This window comes from Dendropsophus ebraccatus, chromosome 5 (genome assembly GCF_027789765.1).
Source record: "Dendropsophus ebraccatus isolate aDenEbr1 chromosome 5, aDenEbr1.pat, whole genome shotgun sequence".
NCBI classification, from domain to species: Eukaryota; Metazoa; Chordata; class Amphibia; order Anura; family Hylidae; genus Dendropsophus; species Dendropsophus ebraccatus.
The window spans coordinates 52113638-52140978 of NC_091458.1; the positions used below are offsets into that span (position 1 = coordinate 52113638).

Here is a 27341-nt window from a genome sequence, read left to right on the forward strand (position 1 = left end):
TTTAATAAAATATTCATAAATTTGTAAATAGAATATTTGCAGAATATTCACAGAACATTTGCAAAAAATTGCGCAAACATATTCACATGGTATTGACCAGGCGTAGGCCTACACCAGTTTGTGCCACTTTTTGAAAAGTCGTAAAGATAAATTTGGCGCAAATCCTACATTATGCATTATGAGACATCCAATTATTCACCTAAAAATAAGCACAAGGCTCTATTTCCCACAAGGGCAGCAACACATAAAAAAGTTTTCAAATGCAGAATAACCAATTTAAACTGCCCTTTAATTTTTAATCTTTTAGTCTATGGCGCTGTACAATGGCTCATTTTTTTGCACTGCAATCTATAGTTTTTATCGGTACCTAGCAGGGCTGTGGAGTCGGAGTTGTGGAGTTCGAGTCGGAGCTACTTTTGGCTGGAGTCAGAGTTGGAGTCGGAAAAAAATGTACCGACTCCGACACCAGCTTTAAAAAAAATCTTAAAAAATGTAGAATTGAATTTTGATATAAATTTTACAAGTTTTGCTCATGAATATATATTGTGAGCAACATTCTAATAGGACACTGGCCCTATTATATAAGGGTGGTCATGGAAAAGTTGTCGGTCACTATTTGGCAGTTTGTTTCTGAGCTGGAAGAGTCCATTGTGTGTGTGGGGGGAGATCTGTGCTGGTCTCTTCCTGTATGCTGGATGATTGTATATGAGCAGTAGTGTAATGTGAAGATATCCTGTGTAATATAGAGGAGGAGGAGGAGGAGGAGAAGACATAAGTAGTGTAGTAGTAACCTCTGTCCTCATTGTGGTGTTTTCTCTCTGGCAGAAGATTGTGTGTTTTTCTTCAGTGTTCCATGGCTGTAACTGTGTGTGTGTGTGTGTGTGTGTGTGCGCGCGCGCGCTATGGCTTCAGTAGGCTGTGTGTGTGCTATGACCGCAGCAGGCTGTGTGTGTATGTTATGGCTGCAACAGGCTGTGTGTGTGTGCCATGGCTGCAGCAGGCTGTGTGTGTGTGTGCTATGGCCGCAGCAAGCTGAGTGTGTGTGTGTTTGTGTGTGTGGTGTGCGCTATGGCTGCAGCAAGCTGTGTGTGTGCTATAGCTGCAGCATGTTGTGTGGGTGTGTGTGTATGCTATGGCTGCAGCAGGCTGTGTGTGTGTGTGTGTGTGTGTGTGTGCGCTATTGCGTGCCCCCACAGTGACCTTCTATATCACTGTGTGACCTCTATATCACTATGTGTGACCCCCTGTATATCATTATGGCTAACCTCTATATCACAGGGATCTGGCATTGTTAGCAGTGTTTCTTTAAGTATGGTGAATATTTAGTTAGAAACATAGACTTTCAGCAGGAAAAGATCACCTGCTACTTTTAGTCTAGTTGTAAGTAGTTCAGGACATGGAGGCTGGAGACTGGCTGCATCCACTGCACACACAGAGAATCTGCTTTATATATTTCCTTATTCCCTCAGAAGTCACCCCAGGATCATGTAGAACATGTAGGGAGTAGCTGAGCCAGTGTGATAAATAACGCCCCTGGTATATGACTGGCCATTTATGAAGGAGCAGGAGTCGGAGTCCGGAGTCCGAGTCGGTCCTGATAAAATTCAGAAGTCGGAGCTGCGGTTTACCGACTCCACAGCCCTGGTACCTAGGGTTTATAGGACATAATGTTTATTCTGTTGAGGAAAACCTCTTCTATTCTATTCTACTGAGGAATAACGTGTAAATCTCTATCCATCCATCCATCCATCCTTACATACATATTATTAGGGGGAGTATTATAGCACCAGTATATAAGGAGCAAAAATTACCAAAATTATTACCATACATTATTACCATACATATCACACTCACACTAAGCAAATCCTGTATACAGAGACCAATATTACCAATAATACCAATAAGGGGCAACTATTAATTACCCTCTGGTAGTTACCCCCCCCCCCCCATGTAGTCATCTTGTGGTAGTTAGCCCCTTTCTATAGGCATCTCCCCTTATAGTCTCCTTCTTTTATATAGGTACCTTTCCTGGTAGTTAGCCTCCCTCCTATGTACTCATCTCTTTGATGGGTAGCATCCTTTTTCTCCAAGACGGTATCACCTCTAGTAGTTAGCCCCCCAACCACCCAATGTAAGCATTTCTCATCGTAGTTCCCCGCATATAGGCATTCCCCTGTAAATTAACCCACTCCTCACGCAGGCAATCCCTCTGTAAGTTAGCCCCCACCCACACACCATCATATATATTATCCCCTTTCTGTTACCATGAAGGCTTCCCCCTCAGCCACTTACCTGCCTCCAAAATGTAGGCATCCCTGTGTAAAAAACAAAAAAAACAACAAAAATACTCACGTAGCTGCAGCGTTTTACGTCTCCTTTCTTTCCCTGCTATGAGTAGTGATGAGCGAACATCCTGATATTGGGTTCGGATCCCGAACACGATCATAGAAAAAAATGATTGTGATCGGTTTGTGTTTGCTGAACATTTATGAACAAATAACAAATGTACAGTAGAAGCGTACGTTTTGGTCTACGCACGTGAGTACAGATTATCAGGTGCAAAGTGTAAATTACGCAGTTGTGTATGCATTTCATTTGAATTCATTTGTGTACAGATTGCGTACATTTTGGTCTATAGTTACACACATGAGTACAAATTATCAGGCGCAAATCATAAATTACGCAGTTGCGTATGCTTGCAAGTTTAAATATGTTTGAAAATGATTGTTATAACCATTCCGATCATCTAACAAATTGTTTGTACGAGCATACGGACATTTACAAACATCAGTCGTGCTCCAGAGCGATGGACGAAGGAGCGTGCTCTTGTGGCCAGAGACACAATGCTGCCTGTGGCAGATCCTTACAGGATCAAGCCACCAGGTGCCCTGTGGCGGGCCCCATAGCTGCTGCTACGAAATTGTTCTGCCCCTGGATCTCTGAATGCTTCGTTCAGGGCTGCATGTGAACAAACCAACAAAAGGAGCAAGGTGAGTGAGTTTACCTGGTCAGGAGGGAACAGGACTGAAAAGGTCTCAAGATTTGGGCCTCAAAAGTGAAGATAAATTCTCTAATTTGGGCTGCACTGAATCTTTCAGCCAAATAAATGAATTATTCTTATGTAAAAATGTCAAAACTGGTATGTAGCAGCAATGAAAGATTTATTAGAATCCACTATACACAGATCTGAAGAACACATATCACACCGCCTTACCACTGCTCTTGTGAAACAGGTTTAGAAAATGACAAAGAATAATAAGTGGTGAGAACTGGATCTGAGCCGACAAAACCTGAATATACTATTCATACAGTCAGTACAGAAAAGCTTCATAATTGCTTTTAAAAATGTTTAGATTAATCCCCAAAAGAAGCTCCCCAACAGTAACATCCCGGTAATGCCAAATAAAACTTGTCCAGTAAAATATGCTAAAGTGAACACAATTAGGGTAGCTTCACACGTACCAGAATTGCAGTGGATTTCACGCTGCTAGTTTGCTGCAAAATCCACTGCGAATCCTGGTACTGTCACTTCAATGACAAGTTTAAGGATATGTTCACACTACGTAAAAGTACGGTGTGGATCACTGCTATGGGATCCCCGCCAGAGCGTATACACATAGTCAGTTTTCTGTGGCCGCAATTCAGTGAATTGCGGGCGTAGAAACCCATGTCAGTTCACACAATGAAGCGAGAGCGGCTCTGGCTGCTTGCTTCATTGTGTCTTATGGGGAGTTCTGATGCGGGCGCTTGCTGATGCGCCCGCATCAGAACACTGCGGCAGGAAAGATCATCCGGACAGTACTTAAGTACCGGACGGGATGATCTTTGCAGAGACCGGTCGTTCCCTCACCCTGCCGGGTCACGGAACGGCCGGTCTAATACGTAGTGTAAACATAGCCTAAAGAGGTATCCTAAGAGCAGAAAAGGTCCTACCTGTTCTAATGCCAAAATATAGCTTCCGAGATGAGGGGGCAGTCACATGTGTGGTGTTGTGTTGTGCGCCACCAGATGATGTTGTGCTGGTGGTTGTGATACAGCTCAGCCAGTGATGGTACTGCAGCGACGCCAGTGCTGGTTCAACACACAGGTGTGGTGGTGTACCTGCTTTTAGTGCTGGATGGCTGTATTCTCCTAAAATGGTGGGTGACCTACCGTGCTGTGATCGGTCCCTTGGACTCTTGTCACAGTGGTCTGGAGTGGAGAGATGACCCACCCGGACTGTCAGTACCGCTACCCACAGAAAGGGGAGAGTAACCCAAGGAAGGTGTAGGCGGTATGTGTAGGTGCTTGTGCAATGATCACTGAATCCCAGTAAAATAAATAAAATGGCTTTACTATTAGTCTCTTGTGATACAGGATACGCTGGTAATAAACAACTTCTTTCTTTTGGGACAGACTTGTGTTCACTGTATATGTGCTGGGAGATACTTTGAGTGCTGAAGTAGAATAGCAGTGCTTGTGTAGCTTAGTGTTGAGCAGTGAAGAGGAGAGGAGTTTGTCGTGAGAGCCCCCACCCAGGGTAATAGTGTGCTCTGCTGGAACTTGAGAGAGATATACTTGAGAGAAGAGAAGAATACTTGTGTCCGTGTCTCATCTAAACCACCTTCTACCCTGCAGTGTCGTCGTACCTGTCCTATCACCGTGACACAAGCCCCAGTCTTGGTTACCTGAGAGTAGCTAAGTGTCCCAAATTATCTGGTGTCACCTGTGCTGCGAGATAGAGTACGTAGATCTTCGTACGGTTGCTTTGCTCTATCTGGATCAGTTCCTCTGTACTAGGACACTGCCCTGCACTTTTCAGAGAGGTTCATGGCGTGGGCTGGGGAGATTTCTGACTTTTCCTCCTTTTGGGGTCTAACACTGCATAGTGTCCATAGTTAGAGTCTCAGAAGGAAAAGTCTCTGGGTTCTCCATACACGTGTGTCTCTGACCAACTCACTAACACAACTCGACTGGACTGTCCCGGACAGGGATCCTAGCAGAGCCAGGCCCGGCTTAGTTCAGCAGGGATGCCTGTTCTGTGTGTCCTACTCCTCAGTGAATCAGAGGGAAACTGACGCTACACTTCCTCTCCCCAAGTGACTTCTTCCTACCAGCGTATGTAAGAGCCCCTGTGAGTAGTGGAGAAGAGCGTGCACAAAGAAAGAGGTACAGTGATAGGCAGAAGAAAAGAAGTATCTCCAGTGGACCACAGGATCACAAAATAAAAAAGGAAAAACAGTAACGCTTTAGTAGCTCCAGCTGTGCAACATATATATATATATATATATATATATATATACACACACACACACACACACACATACAAGCTCATACATAAAATACTGACATCTAGTGGCAAACTAATAAATATCCTTATTACCACCTTTTTTTTGGAGTACATGGCTTTGTGATAGGTGCCATACAAGAAACACCCTGTTGCGAGCATTGCGGCTGGCAAAACCACACAGCACACAATGTCCAGTCCAGTCCACCTTTTTCCCTACCTATAGTGCTCCTGACGGTAATACCTCCCTCCCCCCCCCACCCCCATTGTCTTGGACAATAAAGGAGGGGAAGGTAGGTAGACACCCCCAGTAAGTAGACAGGTTCCCCCAGTACCAAATTCACCCCATTAGATAGACAGATTCCCCTATTAGTAGCTAGTTTTCCCTATAAGGTAGAAAAGTCCCCCTAACATTCCCAGAAATTAATGTCCCTTGTTAGACAGACAAGTCCCCCCAGCACTCCCAGAAACTAGTGTCCCTTATTAGATAGAAAAGTCTCCCCAGAACTCCCAGAAGCTAGTGTCCCTTATTAGATAGAAAAGTCCCCCCAGAACTCCCAGAAGCTAGTGTCCCCCATTAGATAGACAGGTCCCCCCAGTTGCTAGTTTCCCTATCGCCAAGACTAAAAAGTGCACTATGGCCTTCACTTCTTCCTCTGTTCTGGTACAGGGTACACAATGAGTAATGTCATCATACACGCTTGGCCTGGGTCAGAGCACAAAGGTGCAGAGACACCCCCAGTCTCCTGTAGACAACAGGCATCTGGCTCCATGAAAATAACAGTATATTAACCCCTAGATGACCCAGTTACGCCCTGGAAGTCTGTCACCAGACGACCCAGGGCGTAAATGTATGTCCTGGGTGTTTGTGCTGCTATGAAGCGCTCTCTGGAGCAAAGCATGCTTCATAGGAGATGGGGGCTGGCTGCAGTGAGCATCCCGGCCTTCACTGTTAATGAAAGGCTGCACCGATCGAGTTGCAGCGTGCCATTAACTCTGTAAACGCCGCAATCGCATCGTTTAAGTGTGACAGGGGCAGCCCCTGTTATTTACCGATTGGGACCCCTGCAGTGTGACTGCAGGGGTCCCGATCATTTTAACGGCAGGCTCAATCAGCAGAGCGTCTATTACACTGATAAATGCTGTGTCTATGGCAAAGCATTGTGCATTGTATGCAATCTGATGATTTCAGGTAAAAATCCCCCAGCGGGACTTAAAATGTGTAAAAAAAAAAAAAATGTTTTTAAAAATACATCATATTATATACTGTAGTGTGCATAATTGTCCGATCTATTAAAAGCACCATGATTGTCGATTTTTTTTTGTTATATTATGTATAAAAAAATTAATAAAAAAAAGTCAGAGCTACACAAATATGGTATTAATAAGAACTAGAGATCATGGCAAAAGAAATGACATCTCATACAGCCCTGTTGGTGAAAACATAAAACCGTTATAAGCGTCACAATAGGGCCACTTTATTAATAATTAATTGCAAAAAAAAAGGATTTTATTAAATAAAATATATAACATTAGAGAATCTGTGTAAACCTACATATGGTTGTGTTCAGGCTGACCTATAGAATAATGGTATCATGTCGCTTTTACCATATAGTGCATTATGTACACACAGGAACCCCCCTAAACGTTACCATATTACATTCTTTTTTTACGATTTCACCAATTTATATTTTCATAAATGATATTTTGGGGGTTCCATCATACATGTTATGGTAGAATGAAAGACGCCATTACAAAGTACAACTACTCCTGTAAAAAACAAGCCCCCACATGGCCCTGTAAATGGAAAAATGAAAGTGCTAGAGCTTAGAAGGGGAGAAAGAAAAAACAAAAACGCAAAAATGAAAATGTGTGCGTCCACTGGGTCATTTTGGGCCTGGTCCTCAAAGAGTTAATAAGTTGTTTATTTCTCATTTTGACACAAACATTTTTTTTTATTTGCTGGACAACTGGTTCAATAATTTCTTTAGGGGGCACAGTAGCCACTACTATAATACTATATATAAGGACAAGTGAATATTGTTAGGGTGCAAAATGGGCGGTACTATATATCTCAGGGGCACAGTGAAAGGTACTTTATGGGGCACACAGTGTGGTTCTGTATACTTCAGGACACAGAAAGAGGTATTTTATATTTCTTGGACACAGTTACCATTAGTATATATATTTCATTGGGGAAAGTGAGAGGCAGTATTATTTTAAAGGGGCACTGTATACAACAATATAAAGAGCCAGTATAAAGGGTGAGAATCCAAACATATATACACATAGCCAAAGAAGTCATCATGGTGGTCTGCGCCAAATGGAGAAGATGAGAAAAGAACACAACTCAGTCAGGGATGACATCAACTGTGAGTCACTAGATGTCATTGTTTATTCTCCATCTGACTGTATCTAATCAATCCTATAGTCACTGGATGATCAGTAGCTTGATCATGCCTGGAACCTTTCTAGCATGTAAAACATAAGAGAGAATGTGAACAGCGCTCCATCGTGTGAAGTCTAATGGCAGGTGAATTGATAGCAGGAGAGTAAAAGGAGACTCTCACCTGATAGGGTTGTGCCAATGCAAGGCACAACACTCAGCAACCACGTGTATGTGAACCGCAGCCACTCCCAGAGACCAAAACCGGTTTGCATATAGTAAAATCCTCCACTCCAAACCCTGGGTACAGTCGGGCGCAGGTCCAAGGTAGGCAATATCAATGTGAATATCCTTAAAAATTTATTGAAATATGACACAATGCGTTTCTAAGTTGTGCCGACCTCTTTCTCAAGTGTCCGGTATAAAATGCATTCAAAGGTCCATAAAAAGGAGTGCACATGCTCAGAACGAGGCTTGACACAGATGGTATCTAATTGCATGAATACCAAATTCTGAATGGACCGCCTATCATGGGAGGACCATTACACCAAATCAGTTGCATTTACCATATATACAAGTATACAAATCACAAAAAACAATTACAATCTCAGAAATGACAAAATGTATATAGCAAACTATATATATATGTATAACCCTATATGTACAAACCATAATGGACATATAGAGAAAGTTATTAGTTATAAAAAATTGGGTATTAAAAATATATTTTAAAATAACCATTCACATAAAATATACATAAAATAATTTGATTGTTTTATGATATTTTATTATATTAATATTGCCTATCTGGTATTTTCAATGGACTCATTTAATCCTTGTGGGGTTAGGGTGGATAATTTAAAAATCCAATACGATTCACGGTTTATCAGTTGTCTATATCTCCTAGGATGATTTTCCGGAATCTGTTCCAATATGGTAAGTACTACATCTGTAGGATGTATTTATACTAAATACATTTATTTTATATTAAATGTGTGCTTGTTCAGATGCGACCGCACTGTCTGGATAGTGCGGCCCACTTATTGCAGTCCACAACTACACTCTACTGTGTAAACGCACCATAAGTGCAACTGATAAATCAAGTTTTGTCCCCTTCCATTATAGAGTATTATGCTATATGTGATACAGCTTCAACCTGTCTTTTTTTCTCCCTGTTACTGCAGCCATTACACACAGGAAAGCAGTGTCAGACTCCTTCACACAAATTGGACTTTAGCAAAGACAACAGTGTGATCAGGTGAGGTATATAACTCTGCAGCTAAGTAGTTCATGAACCTACTACTATATGTCTTTGCTCATAGGCATAGCAGCAGCATAAATAGAGCTGGTGGTGAGAGGAGGGGTCTGAGCTGCCAGGAGGGATCTGATATATGATGATGTAATCCTGTAGTTCATAGAAAGCCAGCTGACCTAGAGCCTTTTCCTGCTTCACATAAAACCATGTGATTTTCTGTTGGTCTGAGGTGTATGACTGCAGCTGAGGTAGGATGAAACAGATGACACCGCACAAATAGTAAAGGCGAGTGTGCATTATATGTGCACACAAATGGAGTGCTTTTTAAATTTGTGCAAACAAATGGAGCTTTTTAAATTTGCAATTTTAACATTTTCATATTGGGAGAAAAGTTAAAAGTTCTGTGATTATATAAAAAATTGTAATTATGGTTCATAGCAAGTGAATACTTCCAACAAAACACAGTTATCACTGAACTCAAGGAGAACAGTGAAAAAAATTCCAATGAAGTACTCAATCAGGAGTCTCCACTGATGCCCCCAAAAATGTTTTGCATATTTACATTTTTGGGGGCATCAGTGGAGACTCTTGATTGAGTACTTCATTGAATTTTTTTCACTGTTCTCCTTGAGTTCAGTGATAACTGTGTTTTTTGTTGGTCGATTTGCTATTGCCCCAACTAGCCAGAATCCTACTCCACACTGACGAGGGGCAAAACCCCCGAAACGGCTGTCTGTGGATGGAAGCCTGCTTTGGCAAGCCCTTGTCATGATCGCAATACTCGCACCTTGAGTTAGACATTGACAAAAAGGGGCCACCCTGGTGTTTCCCTATTTATGTTCCAATACTAGCAACCGAGTGGGACTTAAGGGGCTATTTATCAGGGTGGTGTGGTGCTCTCCCTATCATGGAGGCATCCCGTGGCAACAGGCTAGTGATATCTGGCTATCCCGTGTTTTGAGACTCGCAACTGAGGCTCCACGGACTCCTGTTTTGCATATTAAAATTTTTGGGGGCATCAGTGGAGACTCTTGATTGAGTACTTCATTGGAATTTTTTTCACTGTTCTCCTCGAGTTCAGTGATAACTGTGTTTTGTTGGTCGATTTGCTATTGCCCCAACTAGCCAGAATCCTACTTCACACTGACGAGGGGCAAAAACCCCGAAACGGCTGTCTGTGGATGGAAGCCTGCTTTGGCAAGCCCTTGTCATGATCGCAATACTCGCACCTTTAGTTAGACATTGACAAAAAGGGGCCACCCTGGTGTTTCCCTATTTATGTTCCAATACTCGCAACCGAGTGGGACTTAAGGGGCTATTTATCAGGGTGGTGTGGTGCTCTCCCTATCATGGAGGCACCCCGTGGCAACAGGCTAGTGATATCTGGCTATCCCGTGTTTTGAGACTCGCAACTGAGGCTCCACGGACTCCTGTTTTGCACAAGTGAATACTTCCAATTATGTATTAGACGTCAGTGTACTATGGTGTCTAATATCAACCTATATGGTTGTTTTACTGAATGTGTTCCCTTTAAGTACTGTGGCTAAGGGTGCCTTTACACAGAAAGATTAATCTTACAGATTTTTGAAGCCAAAGTCAGGAATGGATTTAAAAAGAGAAGAAATCTCAGTCTTTCCTTTATGACCTGTTCTTTGTTTATAGTCTGTTCCTGGCTTTGGCTTAAAAAATCTGTCAGATAAATCTCTCTGTGTAAAGGCAGCCTTAGCCGTAAGGCTGTAGCTAAAACACAAACAGCTGATGGAAATTAATAGAAATCAGCTATCACCTATAGTTTTTGAATTTACAACCAGATGTAGGCCTATATCGTTCCGAACCTATTAGCAGACAGTATAATTTAAATTGCATAAGAAAGACACACAAGGCAATATTGCTGTTCATCATTTTAATAGTTAGGGGTCGACATTTAACACAGAAGAAGACAAAACCCACTTCAAAGAAACAGACATAAAATTGTGGAGAACAAAGTGCGAAGAGTTAGCAAAGACGGGGAAAATAGTGGTGACTGCATGTAAGCGGGTTTGATAGAGCATTACCTAGTGAGGTATTACTCATTACAGTGCAATATATGTGCAGCCTGTCCAGGATGATCAAAGCTTAACAGTGATGGTGGCCATGCTTCCCCTTGGATAAACTGCTGGAGCTGAAGCTTCCTACATGGTGATGTTGGTGGCTACTTGCGCTATGTGCTGAGCTGCTGCTGACCACGGCTGAAAATGTAGGAAACAAACATTAATATAAAATGTTCAAGCTGGTTACAAGTCTCTTATAATGGGAATAGAGGGAAATAATAGTATAACTCTCATTATTTGCTATAGGAAATTGTATTATACTAGCAACATGGCAAGCATTAGCATATCATAGTTTGTTGATAAGACAAGTTTCCCCTACTTCACTCATAGAGTATTTATGAAAAAAAAAATGCTTTACAGTATCCTAAATTCTACAGAGGTTTTCAAGAAGGAAACAATTTACACATTATAAGACTTTAGTGCCCCTTCTTGACTAGGTATATTTTCTCATGCCCATAGACCATGCTGGACCACTAGGATGTTTATAGTCTTTGGGTGGTCGGCAGGTGATTTATACACATAGTACATTGTGAGCAGCTCTTTCTATACTTACAGATGCTAACTGATCCATGTCCTTCTCCAACAAGTCTGAAAATCAAAGAAACACAATTTAAAAAAGAAGAAAACATAAAAAAAAAGAGTTTTAATACAAAATGTGGATTTTACTCACCTGTGCTCCTCTCCCTCCAACAGTTTCCTGTAGGTGGCGATCTCAATATCCAAAGCCAGTTTGACATTCATCAGCTCCTGGTACTCTCTCAGTTGGCGAGCCATGTCCTGCTTGGCCTTCTGTAGAGCAGCCTCCAGTTCAGCCAGCTTATGCTTAGCATCCTTGATAGCTGCTTCTCCACGTTCCTCAGCCTCTGTGATGGCGGCTTCCAGCTTAGCACGCTAGGTATAACAAAATAGGATGTTCAATTTTCATAACAGATCTATATTCCCAAAAATGCATTACATTACATAGACTGTCAATGGATTTAAATGAGCAATGTGTAAGGCTTCCTATCCCTAATGTCAGAGCTGCAGAGAAGTCAAATACTTGTTGCTATTACACTTACTTGCTCAGGGTCCCAAAAGTGGGGTACTCAGTATTAAGCTATTAGAGGACCCTTTTATCAAACATGAACCCCCCCCCCCCCCCCCCCCCCCGATTTCCGGAGCTTAATTATTGCAAATAAAAAAAAACATATGGGAGACCTTTATAGTTACAAAATCATTGTTTACATTATGTTTCAGTTTTTTGTGATACGTTGTTACTATTTTATTTATTTAACTATTAAGATTCCAGATTTTTAGATATGGGCACGTGTTAATGCTGCACCTCTACAGCGTTCAAGAACAATCTCATTGACCCTGAAAACATTTTAGTCATGGTTCCCTGCTGCACTACAATTGTCCATTATGTTATGCAATAGTTTCATAGTGTTTTCGTGTCATATGAATCAGAGTTTTAGGCATGACAAGCTAAATCGCTTCAACATTGTGACTAATGTCAGGACATCCTTTTTAACAAGTTCTCCCACGCCTCACCTAGGATCTCAAGCTGTTCCGCCTAATTTTTATTACTTTGTACATTATCTCAAACTAAGTATCAATCGTACAGTTGACTACAGATAGGATTATAATACATAGATATACAGTTTTATCAGAACAGATAACTGCATGAACTTTAGCTTTTCAGATTTTATATGCCTGATCATGTGAAGAATTTATTTCAAATGATTCTAAATGTTGGAAATATATCATCTGTATTTTTTATTTTCTCTTTGTAATTTTTTGACTTTTATTTTTTCTGTACAATTATACATATGCTCTACAGAGCACTGCATGGACATAGACAATAATAGACAGGAGACGTTCCATTGACAAAATTGGGAAGGGTTACTGGACATACTCTGTGACCTTTCAATAGGTTATTCCACAGAGAGGGGGAGGCTGAGCTGTGAATTACATCTTTTGGTTTTTATACCTACTGGTGTAGACATCACATTCCCATGAGCCTCCTCCTTATTATGACATACAGAAAAGGAAGTGTCGGCTCAGTTTAAGGCTAAAGCCCCTATTTCACGGGTCGTCTAGAGGAGCAAACAAGCACTCTCAGCGCTCGTTTGCTTCTCGTTCCCCGCTCGCTGTCGCCGCTGTTCAGCACGGCTGCGGTGAGCGGGTGAGTGCGGGAGGGGCGGCGGGGAGCTGCAGGGGGGGGGGCTGCCTGGGTGATTGCTGATCGCCCGGGCAGCCCATAGGATACAGCAGCGTCTGCTGCCGATGCTCCTATTCAACGGAGAGCCGGCAGCAGATCGCTGCTATATCAGTCGCTTGTTTTTTAACATGTTGAAAAACAAGCGACTGCAACGATCAGCCGACATGAACGATGTCGGCTGATCATTGCACTGTATTCCACGGGACGATTATCGTTCATAGCGGCCGATAAAGGCCGAATACGAACGATATTCCTTCCGTGGAATAGGGCCTTAAGTGGTAAGAATGGAAACTACAAGATTTCAGGGTTATTTAAAATATATTTATTTATATTATTGAATTTAGGACCCTATAAACGTTGCAATAATCAAAACTTTTACTGTTTTGTCTTTAGCACCATGATCTAGTCTTATCGGTTTCAATAAGTCATACATCAATAATAAACAGTTGCACTGTAGACTAATATATATATATATATATATATATATATATACACACACACCACAACGTTACCTGTGCTTTCACACTCTCTATTTCACTCTTCAGTCTCTGGATCAGGCGAGTCAATTCAGTAATTTCATGCTTAGTGTTTCTCAGGTCATCACTATGTCTTCCAGCTGTCAAACGCAGCTCTTCAAACTACACAAGAGAACGCAGGTTATCCAGTTGAAAGTTCTATTATTAAGTCAAGTGCACAATTATACTTTGAATAGTGCAGTATAGTATCTATCTCAGGCATTAGTATACAGCATAGCAGATTGATTAACTAGAACTACAGATTAGCTATAACTAGGTCTGCTATTTTTTTTCTGCTATAGTTCTTAGTCTCTATTATGTGGTTTACTATTTGGTCAATGCTTTAGAATTTGAAAGAACGCTGCCTACGCAGTGGTCAGCAGTATTATACAGGTAATTAGTGATGAGCGAATAGTGAGATATTCGAATATTCAATGTTCGTACGAATATCCTGCGAATATTCGAATATTCGATCGAATATTCGATCCCATTAAAGTCTATGGGAACAAGTATTCGATTATTGAAAAACATCTATTTGACCACTTGGAGGTACAAACTGGGAGCTGGGGGATTTGAACACTTATTGAATATTTATCGAATATTCGCGGGATATTCATACGAATATCGAATATTCGAATATCTCACTATTTGATCGAATATCTATTCGATCGAACAATATTCGCTCATCACTACAGGTAATCCGAGCGGTATTATACAGGTAATCCCAGCTGTAATATATAGGTAATCTCAGAGATTCAGTATAATTATTTTATATGTAAAGTATATGTTAGAGGTATAGGCCCGGTAGATTACATTGTGGTACGGAAAGAAATATCTCTACATTGCTAAACCATGTTAACATATTTTGTGGATTAGAAGGGATTTTGCAGGGCTCCTCCAATAATTCAGCAATGATTCCGTCTATTAGTTTGACTCACCCGTGACTGGTACATGGCCTCAGCCTCAGCTCTGCTCCTGTTAGCAATCTCTTCATATTGAGCTTTAACCTCAGCAATGATGCTGTCCATGTCTAAATCTCTGCTGTTGTCCATGGATACAATGACGGAGACATCTGAGATCTGAGCCTGGAGCTGAGCAATCTCCTAAGAAAAAGAAATCAATGTAATGTTGTTAACCATACGTGAATGAAAGACTGTATCGTGATCATAGACATTATCTATTTATTCCTCAATCCAACCATTCTTCTATTATAGCTCTTCCATACAATGTATTACTACAAAGTATACTTTGTTATTCCCATTTGTCTTGTCCCACAATTACAGGACCTATCGTCAAGAGTACAATAAGCACCAATGTGTGGATCGTATCATGCTTCTTCATGTTTTTTTTAAACTATTATATTAAAGTAGTAGTGTTAGCTATCAAATAAGTGAAGAGGGTATTCCATCATCTATATATTATCTTTATCTTTAATGCAATATATTCATTTTAAACTAGTTGCCTATTGCTTTAAGGTAAGTGCAGTGTCCACTATGCTGCCATTCCATACACATAATAAAAATTAAATATAATTTACCCATTTGCTTTGATGAATTAAAAATCTTTTTGGTTGGTAAAGAAATAAGGTTACTTACTGCATCAAAGAGGGCGCGCAGGAAGTTAATCTCATCGGTTAGGGAATCCACTTTAGCTTGCAGATCAGATTTATTGATGAAAGCGGCATCAACATCCTAGAAGATAAATTACATTTATTGGCCAGTATTCCAGTGTTTCGGTACTTATTAGCTGCTGTATGTCCTGCAGTAAGTGGTGTATTCTTTCCAGTCTGACACTGTGCTCTCTGCTGCCACCACTGTTCGTGTCAGAAACTGTCCAGATCTTCATGGATAACCTCCCACAGGGTATACAGCAGCTTATAAGTACTGGAAGACTGGAGATTTTTAATAGAAGTAAATTACAAATCTCTGGCACTAGCTAATTTGAAAGAAAAAAGATTTTGGTGAACAACCCCTTTAACGCCATATAAGTCGTTCATAAAATTTAGTACATACTCTCTTAAGTCCTACAAATTCATTCTCTGCCGCAGTACGTCTGTTGATCTCATCCTCATACCTGTTGGGTTACACATAAAATGATTATTTGAAGGGCATCAATTCAATCGCCATCCAATTTATAATTTTGTTATCTTTTATACATTATTAAAAATTGGAAACCATAAAATGATATTCAATTAGATTTTGGGCAACATACTTTTTCTTAAATTCCTCGACTGCATCTTCCATGTTTCTTCTTTCTGCCTCCAGACGAACTCTTTCAGATCCAAGACTTTCCAGCTGTTTCCTGAGGTTGCTGATGTATGCTTCAAAGAGGGGCTCAATGTGGCTCTTTGCAGGCTTTTTGTCTTGCAGAAGAGACCATTTTGTTTCTAGCATTTTATTCTGCTGTTCTAGAAATCTCACCTACAATAAACATTTGAAGTAAAATAAAGGAATGAGGACACAAGGATGATATTGAAACATTCTATTTAATCTGCTGTTATTTGCTCATTGTATTTTTTTTTTTTATATATATATATTTTGTTTATTATTATGTGAAGTCATCTTGCCTGAGCTGCTTTTAACATTTAGTGATATGATTTTAAGCAAGCCACATGGACATGGGCATAATGGACTGAAGGGCAATGTTTTCTAGGCATGCCCTGTAACCTGTGCAGGGGTAATTGTGCAGAGAGGTTGAAGCTGAGTTTTGTGCATCACTTATTATTTGTGGCCTGATCCCATGTTATCTATATACTGGTGTAACATTGTAATTTTATCTGTAATAATAATGAGAAGAATGCTTGAAGTGATTGTTACAGAACAGGAAGTGTTAGCTTATTATTGAGTTTAGTGGTCAGAATGAAAACTGCAAGAATTTAGAATTATTTTGTAGTATAAATATTAAAGCAGAAAATTAACATAAAATACATAAAACTTGAATTAAATATTTTTGATCACACATCTTTATTATTGATGACCTATTTTAAGGATAGGCCTCAATATTTGATCAGCAGGGATTCTATTCTTGGCATCTTAGCTGGTTAGCTAAGTGAAGGGACTGTACTAGTCCAGCAAGCACTCCATCCCTTTAGCTTTACAGGGACCTATGCCTGTGCAGGTAAACAATGAAGGGTATGTCTGGTATTGTGCTAGTAGTTTTAAAAAATCCTTGAAAAATAGTTTTTCGTCACTTTATTTAAACCTTAACTTCAAATCTTCTTTGTATCTCCCTGGACTCCTTAGCTTTCCAAAAGGTTGAAATCTAGGAATTATTTTCATTCTGTTCTTGTTGTCAGAACTAGGAAATGAAATTTGCCTTGCAAACTAGAAACATTATGAAAAAGTATTATACTGTCCCTAGCAGGCCAACATTAAGCCTCTACTACATTAGATCTTGCTTTCGGTTCTGCCCACCTACACTTAAAAACATACAGATATATTGCAAAAAATTGTGATCCTCTTTCAAGGTTATGAGGCCTGGGCTGCCTTTTTACAGCTTATTTATATGTATATTAGATGTTTAGTTTGTACCTACCACAGTAAGTTTCAAGTGGCTAGGCAGTTCTCCATGTTGTGAAGGATTCTGTATCTGACATTGGACAGTTTGATCATAGACAAACCGTGTGAAATAACCATTATGTAGCATGGTGTCTGCTCATATTCTAGTATAGAAGATTGCTGTCACTTCACTTATCGATGGTTTGTAAATAAGGTTCTGTTACTTACTTTTCTTTAACTCTTCTCTATTTGTACTTAAAATATTTTGAAATGGGCATATAGATAAAATCAGAAAATTTAATATGGAAATGAAAGGGGGAAATATTTGAGTTACACTATGAATTAGGTGACAATTATTCTTTGTTTCAGATATGAACTCTGAAGTCTGGATTTCCTAGGTTAGCATGTATGATTTCACCTATATTGGGTCTGGCTGGATACAATAGACAAATTCTTTCTATAGTTTCCAAATGTTCTATGGATATTTTTTTGTCTTGATATGTTTAGTCCTACAGTAGAGAAAACCATACCTTCTCTCTATAAATATGTTACTAGGCCTAAATTAGGTCATTCAGAATAGGCAATTGTGTAAAAAAAAGGAAGGCCCAGTCACTGGACATAGTTGATGCTGAATGAAGAGCTAGGTTGGACTACTTTATAGCTGTTGACTGGTAGAGCATTATACCTTAACTGTTTTCCATTCATCTTTTGCATGACAATCTCAATAAGATGCAAGAACTGTTACTTACCTTGTCTATGAAGGAGGCAAACTTGTTGTTCAGACCTTTTATCTGGTCTTTTTCATCAATTCTGACTTTCTGGATATGAGGGTCAATCTCCAAATTGAGAGGAGCCAGGAGACTTTGGTTAATGGTTACGGGGGTGATACCAGGAGAACAAAATGATCCACCAAATCCATAACTAGCAGCGCTCAATCCATGTCCGTGGCCGTGTCCAGACAAACTATAGGCATGTCCACTCTTCAATCCAGCAGAAATCTTATGTCCACCAGACACAACACTGTAGACACTCTTGCTACTGAATGATGGGTGTACTTTGTGGCCAATGGAAATCTTCTTGGAAGTGAAGGAACCAATGGAGCTATGTTTGCTCACAGATGGCAAACAAGCTGAGGATGAGCTAAAGCTCTTGATTCCATGGCTGCTGTGACCAGAGTGGTGAGACATCTTTGCAATATGTCTTGAAATCTGTGGTACTTGGATCGGAATAAGCTTCAAGTGAATGCCTCTGAGACCTGTGCTGAAATTTGTCCCTTTTATATAATTGGAGTAGTGGGCTTGGTGACTTTGAAGAGCACTAAAACCTTGTAATTGCATCTTGGGAGCTTCCTTTTTGACATTTTTACATCCCCATCATCCTGGTTTAATTTAATTTAATAGAACTGTTAAATAAAACTCAGTTGTAACACACCTAAAATATTAGTAAAGATGAAAAGCACTTAATGCTCCAGATTTTTCTCAGTAAGCGAGCACACATCATCTTGCGCATATTAGGTTTATGAGTGTTATTTTAGCAAATAGGGGTCAGCCTGTAAAGTACTCTTTAATAGACTGGATAGTGTCACTTTGTTATTCAGTGTCACATAAACTCAGATTTATTCCTGTTTACTAGGATTTTTTAAAATTTTACATCTTATAAAATGTCTGGGGAGAAAGACAGACTATTAATGCCAAATTAATTAGACATTAGGCTTAACATGATCTCCTTCTAAAACTGCCTGTAATAATGATGTTAGTAAATTCCAAGATCAGCATTTTATTGACTTTATGTCTGTTTCTATTAATGTTCCATTAAATGCAGTAGATTTGTCAATGTATAATACACGTCAATGGGAAAACGTTCCAATGACGTCAATAAATAAGATTTGTATTAACATCAAACTAAGGTGGCTGGATTCAGCTTTGATTTATATGATCTCAAGACTCCTTGGTGGTATCTTATGTTCCTATAATTACACCATATATAATATACTGTATGTCACAGAAACATAGATAGTTGTCAGCAGACAACTAGTCCGCCCTTATATAATTTCCTATAATATTTTCTTACTATTTTTAGGATTATATAGAAAATAATAAAGATATTATGCTTACCTCTACACGCTGCCCCAGTGTCCTCCTGCTTTGTCTCTAGGTCCCCCGCTGACTGTAGCGCTGCCTACACTTCCGCAGATGAAACAGTTTAAGCAGTAAAAGACCGTTCAGCCAATCACTGACCACAGCGTTGTCCTGTCTCAGTCAATGATTGGCTGAGCAGACTGTCACTGCAGAGACGAGTCTGTCAACAGAAGTGTTGACTGTGGTCAGCAGAAGACACAAAGACATGGCAGGAGGGCAGTGACAGAGCATGGAAAGGTAAGCCGGAGTACCCCTATTACATGGAGCGATGCATGGCTGTCGGACAATGTTTTTTAAATGTGTTGAAAGACAATGATCAGCCAACAAGTGAGCGATTTCTTGCTTCTTAGCTTGTCGTCGTCTCTATAACACAGGATGATATCTGCTCGATTTGACCTGATTTGGCAGATAATCGCTTTGTGTAATACTATAGATTTACCAACCACATCTGCTGGAAGGTTGTTCTAAGCATCTTCTAGTATTGTGTGTTCAGTTTCTTATTAAACACTTTAAACATTTCCTCCCAGATATTATAGATAGTGTTGTTGATACCTAGACTAGGCTATTTTCCCTGTTTATGAACGGAGACATTTTTTTTTTAGTACTTGTGTCTTTGAAAGCAATGATTACCTGTACCAGCCTATGTGGACTGTAAGATTTCAAGTGCCAGCAGTGCTGCATCAGGAGTAGGGGAAATAGTGAGTATGTTTCTTTTTATTTGTTCTGCCATTAACTTCCCTGAGTCAATTTTGTCAAAAAATCTGGAAAAACCCATTACAGAAAATGTATTAAATATTTTTTTCAAAATTCCCATATCTACAACAACGTAAATATGTTAAAGGGAAGTGATTTTGTCTGAAGGGTTTCCTAGTGAGTTATCAGATGTAATCTAGGCAAAGATTACTTCTTATAACTCACTAGGAAACTCTTCAGACAAAATAGATTGCCTAGATTTCCTGCTGCATACAAACTGTTGGGATGCTTATCCACTCCTTTCTATTTAAAGTGAACCTGTCATGGAATAGTTACGAGTAGTACATGTTGAGATATGATTGGCCACTGAGATGAGTCACTAGTAAGGGCCCTATTCCACAGTAACGATAATCGGCCGGATCGGCCTCATTTGGCCCGATTCGGCCGATTATCGTTCGGTGAAATAGAGAGAACGATCAGCCGATGATCGTGTCATCGACTGATCGTTCATTTAGGGCCGGACCTAAGATCATCGTTCCCCCTCCGCGCATCGCTACGGTTGAATAGCGGTGCGCGGCAGGCGACCGACGATTTGCCAACGGCAGCAGCATCATCATACATTACCTGCAGGTCTTCTCTGCGCTGTCTTCATCCCCGGGTCCCGCGCTCTCTATCTTCTGAATGGCTGGTCAGCTGACAGAGCGCTCAGCCAATCACAGGCCGGGACCGCCGCGGCCTGTGATTGGCTGAGTGTGGCCTGTCAGGTGACCGGCCATTCAGAAGATACAGCGCGCGGGACCCTGGGATGAAGACAGCGCGGAGAAGCCTGGACAGGTAATGTATTACTGCTGCTGCAAGGGCTGCAAGGACATCGGTAACGTTGTCCTTGCAGCCCTCGCTCAACCATCATCGGGCCGTGGAATAGGCACAGCAAACGAGCGGAGATCTAGCAGATCGCCGCTCGTTTACATCGTTGATCAGGCCCTCCTCGGCTTGTGGAATAGGACCCTAAGTCTTGTGTATGTATTACTGGCAAACAGCCCAACTCTATTACCACCCTCTGAAATGGAGAGAATCGGAAATAGCACTATGGAGGGGAATCTCAGTGTCTTAGTTGTAGACCTGAGAACACTAAAACCTTGACACCATTTCAAATGATTTGTGCATATTATATCATGACACAGTACAAGAAAGATATTCATGAACTGAAGTTTATTAAACCGAAACAGAGAGGGAAAATTGTACAGAAAGTAGAAAGGGATTCTTAAAGCAACAAATAATGTCACATGAAGAGGTATAGCAGGGACAAGAAAAGGGATTCAAATGATATGTGCTAACATTTTGGGCAAGAACAAACAGAATTAGTTGCTCATTTTACATTTACAAATGGTGAAATCCTTAAAACTGGTAATCTGTTTCATTCTAATGGTAAAATGTAAATGAGATCGAATTTTACATTTTAAAACTGTGACCATAACCAATATATTTTTCATGTGTATAGAATCAACACATGGCACAATAAACAAATAAATGTAGATTGCCGTCAACCATTAACTAGTATGCTTGCAATATGCATTATTTAGGCATGTCATGTACTGATTAAGGTAAAACATGCAAGCAAAAGATAGCAAGATATGCAAAAACCCAATATATCCATCCAGAAATACTTCTCATTCAAACATTTCAAGACAATAGAGGTTTACATTTTTCTGGTAGTTGATGTGGAGGTTCTAGTTGTGGTCATAGTTGAGCTGCCTCCAGTGCTGTATCCGGACCCAGAGCTGAAACCTCCTCTGACATTTCCACTGCTGGAAGTATTTGAACCACCCATGCGGCTGCCACTCATTCCTCCACTGATGCCGGTTCCACTGTTGCCACCTCCAGAGCTCATTCCTCCTTCATGGCTGAAGCCACCTGCACTGATTGCAGAACTTCCCATGGTGGATGAAACAACAGCTGTAAAAAAAAAATGCAGAAGTTTAACATATCAGGAGAGTAACATCAGTAATGCATATCATAACCGCAAAGATGGTATAACATGATCATACTCACATATCTTAACTCCGCCAGAACATTCTCCAGAAATCCTACAAAATAAAGTTGGTTTAGTGTACTTGCCATAAGTAATGACCACCATCAAATACCCTTTTCTAAAATCTTCTCTTACTGATCATGAAACAATATATCAAATGTATATTAAAAATGCTCTTATATAATTAACTTTGTAATTTTGCCCTTAAATTTATCAAAGTAAGGAGATGTTAAATATGCTGAAAATATCTCCTGATGATATCTATGTGTAATAGGTCAACTTTTTTGTTTTTGAGATCCTCTTAAACTTAAATTAGTTACCAGGATTCTTCTCCTTCCAGCAGTTTCCTGTAGGTGGCAATCTCAAGGTCCAGAGCCAGTTTAACATTCATCAGTTCTTGGTACTCTTTCATTTGGCGAGCCATGTCCTGCTTGGCCCTTTGTAGAGCTTCCTCAAGATTAGCCAGTTTCTCCTTGGCATCCTTGACAGCCATCTCTCCACGCTCCTCAGCCTCTGCAATGGCGGTCCCTAGCTTGGCTTTCTAAAAACATCAATGTAAATATTACTGGTAAATTATATAAGCGCTTTCATTAACACATTTGCGTATCTTTTAGCCTAATTGCATTTCCAGTATCAGCATTGTTGTTCTATTAGGTGTTCAAGACATGTGATATGAATTTACCTGGGCCTTGGCATTTTCAATCTCTCCTCTGAGCCTGTTGATAAGTCTGTTGAGATCTGCAATTTCGTTTTTGGTGTTTCTCAGGTCATCTCCGTGCTTTCCTGCTGCATTCTGTAGCTCTTCAAACTAAGGGAAGATAGCAATGTATTAATATATTTTTTAGCACTGAAGTAGATTCCAATTATGCCAGTGAATTGTTCACAAAATATACATTCCATAGATTGAGGGGGGGGTCCCATTTTTAATTTTGCACTTACTTTGGATTGATACCAGGATTCAGCCTCAGCTCTGCTGTTCTTTGCAATCTCTTCATATTGGGCCTTGACTTCATTGATTATGCATTCCATATCTAGGTCTCGGCTGTTATCCATGGACACAACAACTGAGGTGTCAGAGATTTGTGATTGAAGTTGACAAATTTCCTATAGAATAGAGCAAAATGAAAAATGTCAGTAAGTTACATTGAAAGCTCTTAAAGCTTCCCACAATTACAATGAAATATCATATCCTAGAGGAGTGGTCTTTTTGAGAAAATAGTCAGTATATGTTTACATGATGTGAGAGTTCCACAAGTGACTGGAGCTGTAAATATATAAAGTTTGGTTTGGGCCAAATGATATCTTACCATCTCATAGATAGCTCTTGTGAAGTTGATCTCATCGGTCAAGGAATCAACCTTTGACTGCAGGTCGGTCTTGTTCATAAATGCTGCATCAACATCCTGTAAACAAAATATATATATGTTATCACCTGAACTAAAAATCCCCTGTTGTACTCTCACATCATATATATCATTTACCCTTTTCAGTACTACAAATTGATTTTCTGCTGCAGTACGTTTGTTAAGTTCTTCTTCGTACCTATGAAAAAAAGTGACAATATGCCATTGGGAATTAGTAACTGGGTTGCTACATTATGCTAATAGTTACTGCATGATATTTTAATTTAAAATCATACTTTCTCTTGAAGTCTTCCACTAAATCTTCCATGGTCCTCTTTTCTCCTTCCAGACGTGACTTCTCACATACAAAAGAATCCAACTGCCTTCTGAGGTTGGTGATGTAGTTCTCAAAAAGTGGTTCGATATTGCTCTTCACATTTTTTTGCTCTTGTAGGAAAGCCCATTTGGTCTCCAGCATTTTATTTTGTTGCTCTAAAAATCGCACCTGCAAAATGTAATGTATATATAAATATTATAAAACAGAACTGAATTGTAAGAATGTGGGTAGTTTGTATTAGTACCAGCTTTCAGGTTATGTTTTCCAAAGAAAGTAGCAAAACAGTACGAGAAAGAAAAAAAAATAGATGCCAAGCAACATGATGTACAGTAAACAGTTGCAGAAATCATGAGTATACCATTGAGATTTATGTAAATATAAACATAACAGGGAATTCTAAAAAAAAACACTATACATGGTTGCTAGATGGCTTATTTGAAGGTTTTTGCTTTACTGTTTGCCCAAACCTAGAACATGTACTGTAGGCCTGGGTTACAAAATTCTGATACCACATATTGACAGGTCTATAATTTTATTGCTTCTAAAATAAATAAATTAATTATTAATAATAATAATAATTCCACCCCTTGAGTCTATCATCTCTGATAGATAGAAGTATAGTTTATACATACCTTGTCAATAAAGGAAGCAAACTTGTTGTTCAGTGACTTGATCTGATCCTTTTCCTCCTTGCGTACTTTCTGGATATTTGGATCAATCTCCAAATTCAAGGGGGTCAGAAGACTTTGGTTGACAGTTACATTTGTAATGTTTCCATATCCCCCTGGGCCAAAGCAAGATCCACCCAGGATAGAACCACCATAGCCAGCACCTCTGCCAAAGCTAGAACCCATACCATATCCACTACCCATACCGACACCTCCATATCCACTCATTCCAGTATTACAACCTCCAACAGAAATTTTTCTTGTTCCTCCAGCATTGTAGGCACTTCTGCTGCTGTATTGGGTCTGCATCCTTGAGCCGCTGTGGCTTCTTGAAGACCCCACAGCAGTCCTACACGTATTTCTTGGCATGGAAGAAGAACTAAAATTTTTGTAGCTGGAATTACTAAAGTAAGCCATAGCAGAAAGGGATAGAGGAGGTTAACTGCACTGAAAGCTTGGGAGAGCAGTGTAGAAATGAAGGCAACATCTCCCTTTATATAGTTCTAGAACACAAAAAATACCCTATAATTGCATTTTTATTGGCATAAAGTGCTGGCATGGCATTTCATGGTTCTATCATTTGCAGAAAAAGAAATAACTACACACCTTCTAAATTGTTAAAAATTTACAGCTGGTTATTCTCCTACCAATAAACAAGATTTTATTTTTCAGCTTGTTACAAGAATGATTAAATCTTCATAATAAGATGGTGCCCTTAACGGTGCCATAAATACTGCCATGGGTTGACCTACTATGATGGTTTCATGTTCCCTGTCTGTCTTGCATACCTCTATAATATATCACATAAACCTATTTTTAGAAATGTATTTTAGAATGATGTTACTGGTCAATGCATGGATGCTGTGTTTTATTTCAGAGCGAATTGTGAATGTAGCCTTTATGCAATTCCAACAAGACAATTTTGAATGTTTTTATAATAATATATATTTTTTTAATTGTACTGGTGATTTACAGAGACCTTTACAAAAAAGGCTTTAGAGATGGAAGAATACATTTGCAAGGGTTGAGATTCTACAGCATATGAGACTTCTTAACTTTTTTAAAGAATGAAGACAATTTTTTGTTGGTATTTGGTAGTTTTTGCTTAACCCCTTAACTACATCGGGCGTAAATTTACGCCCTGATGCCGGTAAGGGAGTTCAGAGCGGGGCCGCGCGGCGACCCCGCTCTGAACCGCGGCGGTCCCGGGTGCCGCGTGTAGCCCGGGACCGTAGGTATTAGCGGGCACGGTCCGATCGCCGTGCCCGCTAATACAGTAATCAGATGCAGCTGTCAAACATGACAGCTGCATCCGATTACCGGATTCAGCCGTTCCCTGGTGTCTAGTGGAGGAGCGATCTCCGTTTCTGAAGCCGGCCGGGGACCGCTCCAAGATGGCGCCATCCCCGGCTCGGCACTCGTTTACTTCCGGCTGCAGCAGCCGGAAGTAAATGAGTGCCTATCTCATGGATCTCTGCAGCATATCTATGCTGCAGAGATCTCTATGAGAGATCAAAGCACTTATACTAGAAGTCCCCCAGGGGGGCTTCTAGTATAAGTGTTAAAGTAAAAAAAAAAGTGTTGTTAATAGTAAAGAGCCCCCTCCCCTAATAAAAGTCAGAATCACCCCCTTTTCCCAGGTTATAAATAAAAGTAAACAAATAAATAAATAAATAAACATGTTTGCTATCGCCGCATGCGTAATCGCCCAAACTATTAATTAATCACATTCCTGATCTCGCACGGTAAACGGCGTCAGCGCAAAAAAAATCCCAAAGTGCAAAATTGCGCATTTTTGGTCGCATCAAATCCAGAAAAATTGTAATAAAAAGCGATCAAAAAGTCATATATGCACAATCAAGGTACCGATAGAAAGATCACATCATGGCGCAAAAAATGACACCTCACACAGCCCTATAGACCAAAGGATAAAAGCGCTATAAGCCTGGGAATGGAGCGATTTTAAGTGACGTATATTTGTTTACAATGGTTTAAATTTTTTACAGGCCATCAGATACAATATAAGTTATACATGTTACATATCGTTTTAATCGTAACGACTTGAGGAACATATATAACAAGTCAGTTTTACCCCAGGGCGAATGGCGTAAAAACACATTTCCCCCAAATAAACAAAATGCTTTTTTTTTTTCAATTTCACCACACTTTGAATTTTTTTCTGGTTTCGCAGTGTACTTTATGCAAAAATTCAGCCTGTCATTGCAAAGTACAATTAGTGACGCAAAAAATAAGGGCTCATGTGGGTTTCTAGGTGGAAAAATGCAAGTGCTATGGCCTTTTAAGCACAAGGAGGAAAAAACTAAAACGCAAAAATCGAAATTGGCTCTGTCCTTAAGGGGTTAAAGGGGTTATCCAGCTCTACAAAAAAATGGCCACTTTCTTCCAGAGACAGCCCCACTCTTGTCTCCAGCTTGGGCGGGGTTTTGCTGCTCAGTTCCATTGAAGTGAATGGAGCTTAATTGCAAACCGCACCTGAACTGGAGACAAGATTCGTGTTGTCTCTGAAAGAAAGTGGCCATGTTGTTGTAGCGCTGGATAACCCCTTGAACCCAAAGATGACCCAGTGCGTACCTGTACGTCCTGGCGTCGCTAGGGGAGTTCAGAGCGGGGGCGCACGGCGGCCACGCTCTGCACCGCCATGGTCCCGGATGCCGCTTGTAGCCCAGGACCGTGGTTCAGCTGCATCTGAACACTTAATGTAGCCCTTCCCTGGTGTCTAGTGGGGTGGATCGCCCCCCAAGACGCAATGGCGGAGGGGCGATCCCTGCTTCTGGCCCGGGCTGGGGTCTGCGCCGTAATGGCGCTGATCCCGGCTCGCCACTCTATTGCTTTTGGCTGCAGCATCTAACTATATAACTATACTGCATATAACTATACTGCATATAAGTATACTGCATAGA

At 40.3% G+C, this 27341-nt stretch overlaps 2 protein-coding genes and 1 long non-coding RNA gene across 4 annotated transcripts in view; 1 reads left to right on the forward strand and 2 right to left on the reverse strand.

Annotated features, from left to right (window-relative positions):
• LOC138792581 (uncharacterized) overlaps positions 1 to 20039 on the forward strand; it is a 35124-nt gene extending 15085 nt beyond the window's left edge. Inside the window, exons 3-4 of one of the 2 annotated variants that reach the window (XR_011363157.1) lie at positions 8837 to 8910; positions 19950 to 20039. This is a non-coding gene — a long non-coding RNA (uncharacterized lncRNA). Of the gene's footprint in view, positions 1 to 8836; positions 8911 to 11690; positions 11893 to 19949 lie in introns of those variants that run through there. The other variant, XR_011363158.1, reaches the window with a different exon arrangement.
• Positions 10858 to 18528, reverse strand: LOC138792580 (keratin, type II cytoskeletal cochleal-like). Its single transcript, XM_069970176.1, has 9 exons — positions 17959 to 18528; positions 15924 to 16132; positions 15725 to 15785; positions 15308 to 15403; positions 14651 to 14815; positions 13710 to 13835; positions 11668 to 11888; positions 11551 to 11585; positions 10858 to 11135 (listed from the first exon to the last, which is right to left on the reverse strand). Exons 1-9 carry the CDS (start codon positions 18394 to 18396, stop codon positions 11023 to 11025), a joined length of 1464 nt encoding a protein of 487 aa, XP_069826277.1. The 5' UTR covers positions 18397 to 18528; the 3' UTR covers positions 10858 to 11022.
• A 1196-nt stretch (positions 20040 to 21235) lies between the features above and the next one.
• On the reverse strand, positions 21236 to 24901 carry LOC138792579 (keratin, type II cytoskeletal cochleal-like). Its single transcript, XM_069970174.1, has 9 exons — positions 24385 to 24901; positions 23712 to 23920; positions 23554 to 23614; positions 23380 to 23475; positions 23012 to 23176; positions 22755 to 22880; positions 22393 to 22613; positions 22093 to 22127; positions 21236 to 21996 (listed from the first exon to the last, which is right to left on the reverse strand). The coding sequence occupies exons 1-9, from the start codon at positions 24835 to 24837 to the stop codon at positions 21740 to 21742; spliced, it is 1623 nt and encodes a 540-aa protein (XP_069826275.1). The 5' UTR covers positions 24838 to 24901; the 3' UTR covers positions 21236 to 21739.
• Between the last annotated feature and the right edge of the window lie 2440 nt (positions 24902 to 27341).

Coding starts and splice junctions, on each gene's coding strand:
- LOC138792580 (XM_069970176.1), bottom strand. CDS start 18,396: ATGTCTCACCACTCTGGTCACAGCAGCCATGGAATCAAGAGCTTTAGC. Junction 15,786..15,923: donor GTCGAGGAATTTAAGAAAAA/GTATGTTGCCCA, acceptor GTAACCCAACAG/GTATGAGGATGAGATCAACA. Junction 11,889..13,709: donor TAGAGAGTGTGAAAGCACAG/GTAACGTTGTGG, acceptor TGTTATACCTAG/CGTGCTAAGCTGGAAGCCGC.
- LOC138792579 (XM_069970174.1), bottom strand. CDS start 24,837: ATGGCTTACTTTAGTAATTCCAGCTACAAAAATTTTAGTTCTTCTTCC. Junction 23,476..23,553: donor AATTTGTAGTACTGAAAAGG/GTAAATGATATA, acceptor TTTTGTTTACAG/GATGTTGATGCAGCATTTAT. Junction 23,177..23,379: donor CAAGAGCTATCTATGAGATG/GTAAGATATCAT, acceptor TCTATTCTATAG/GAAATTTGTCAACTTCAATC.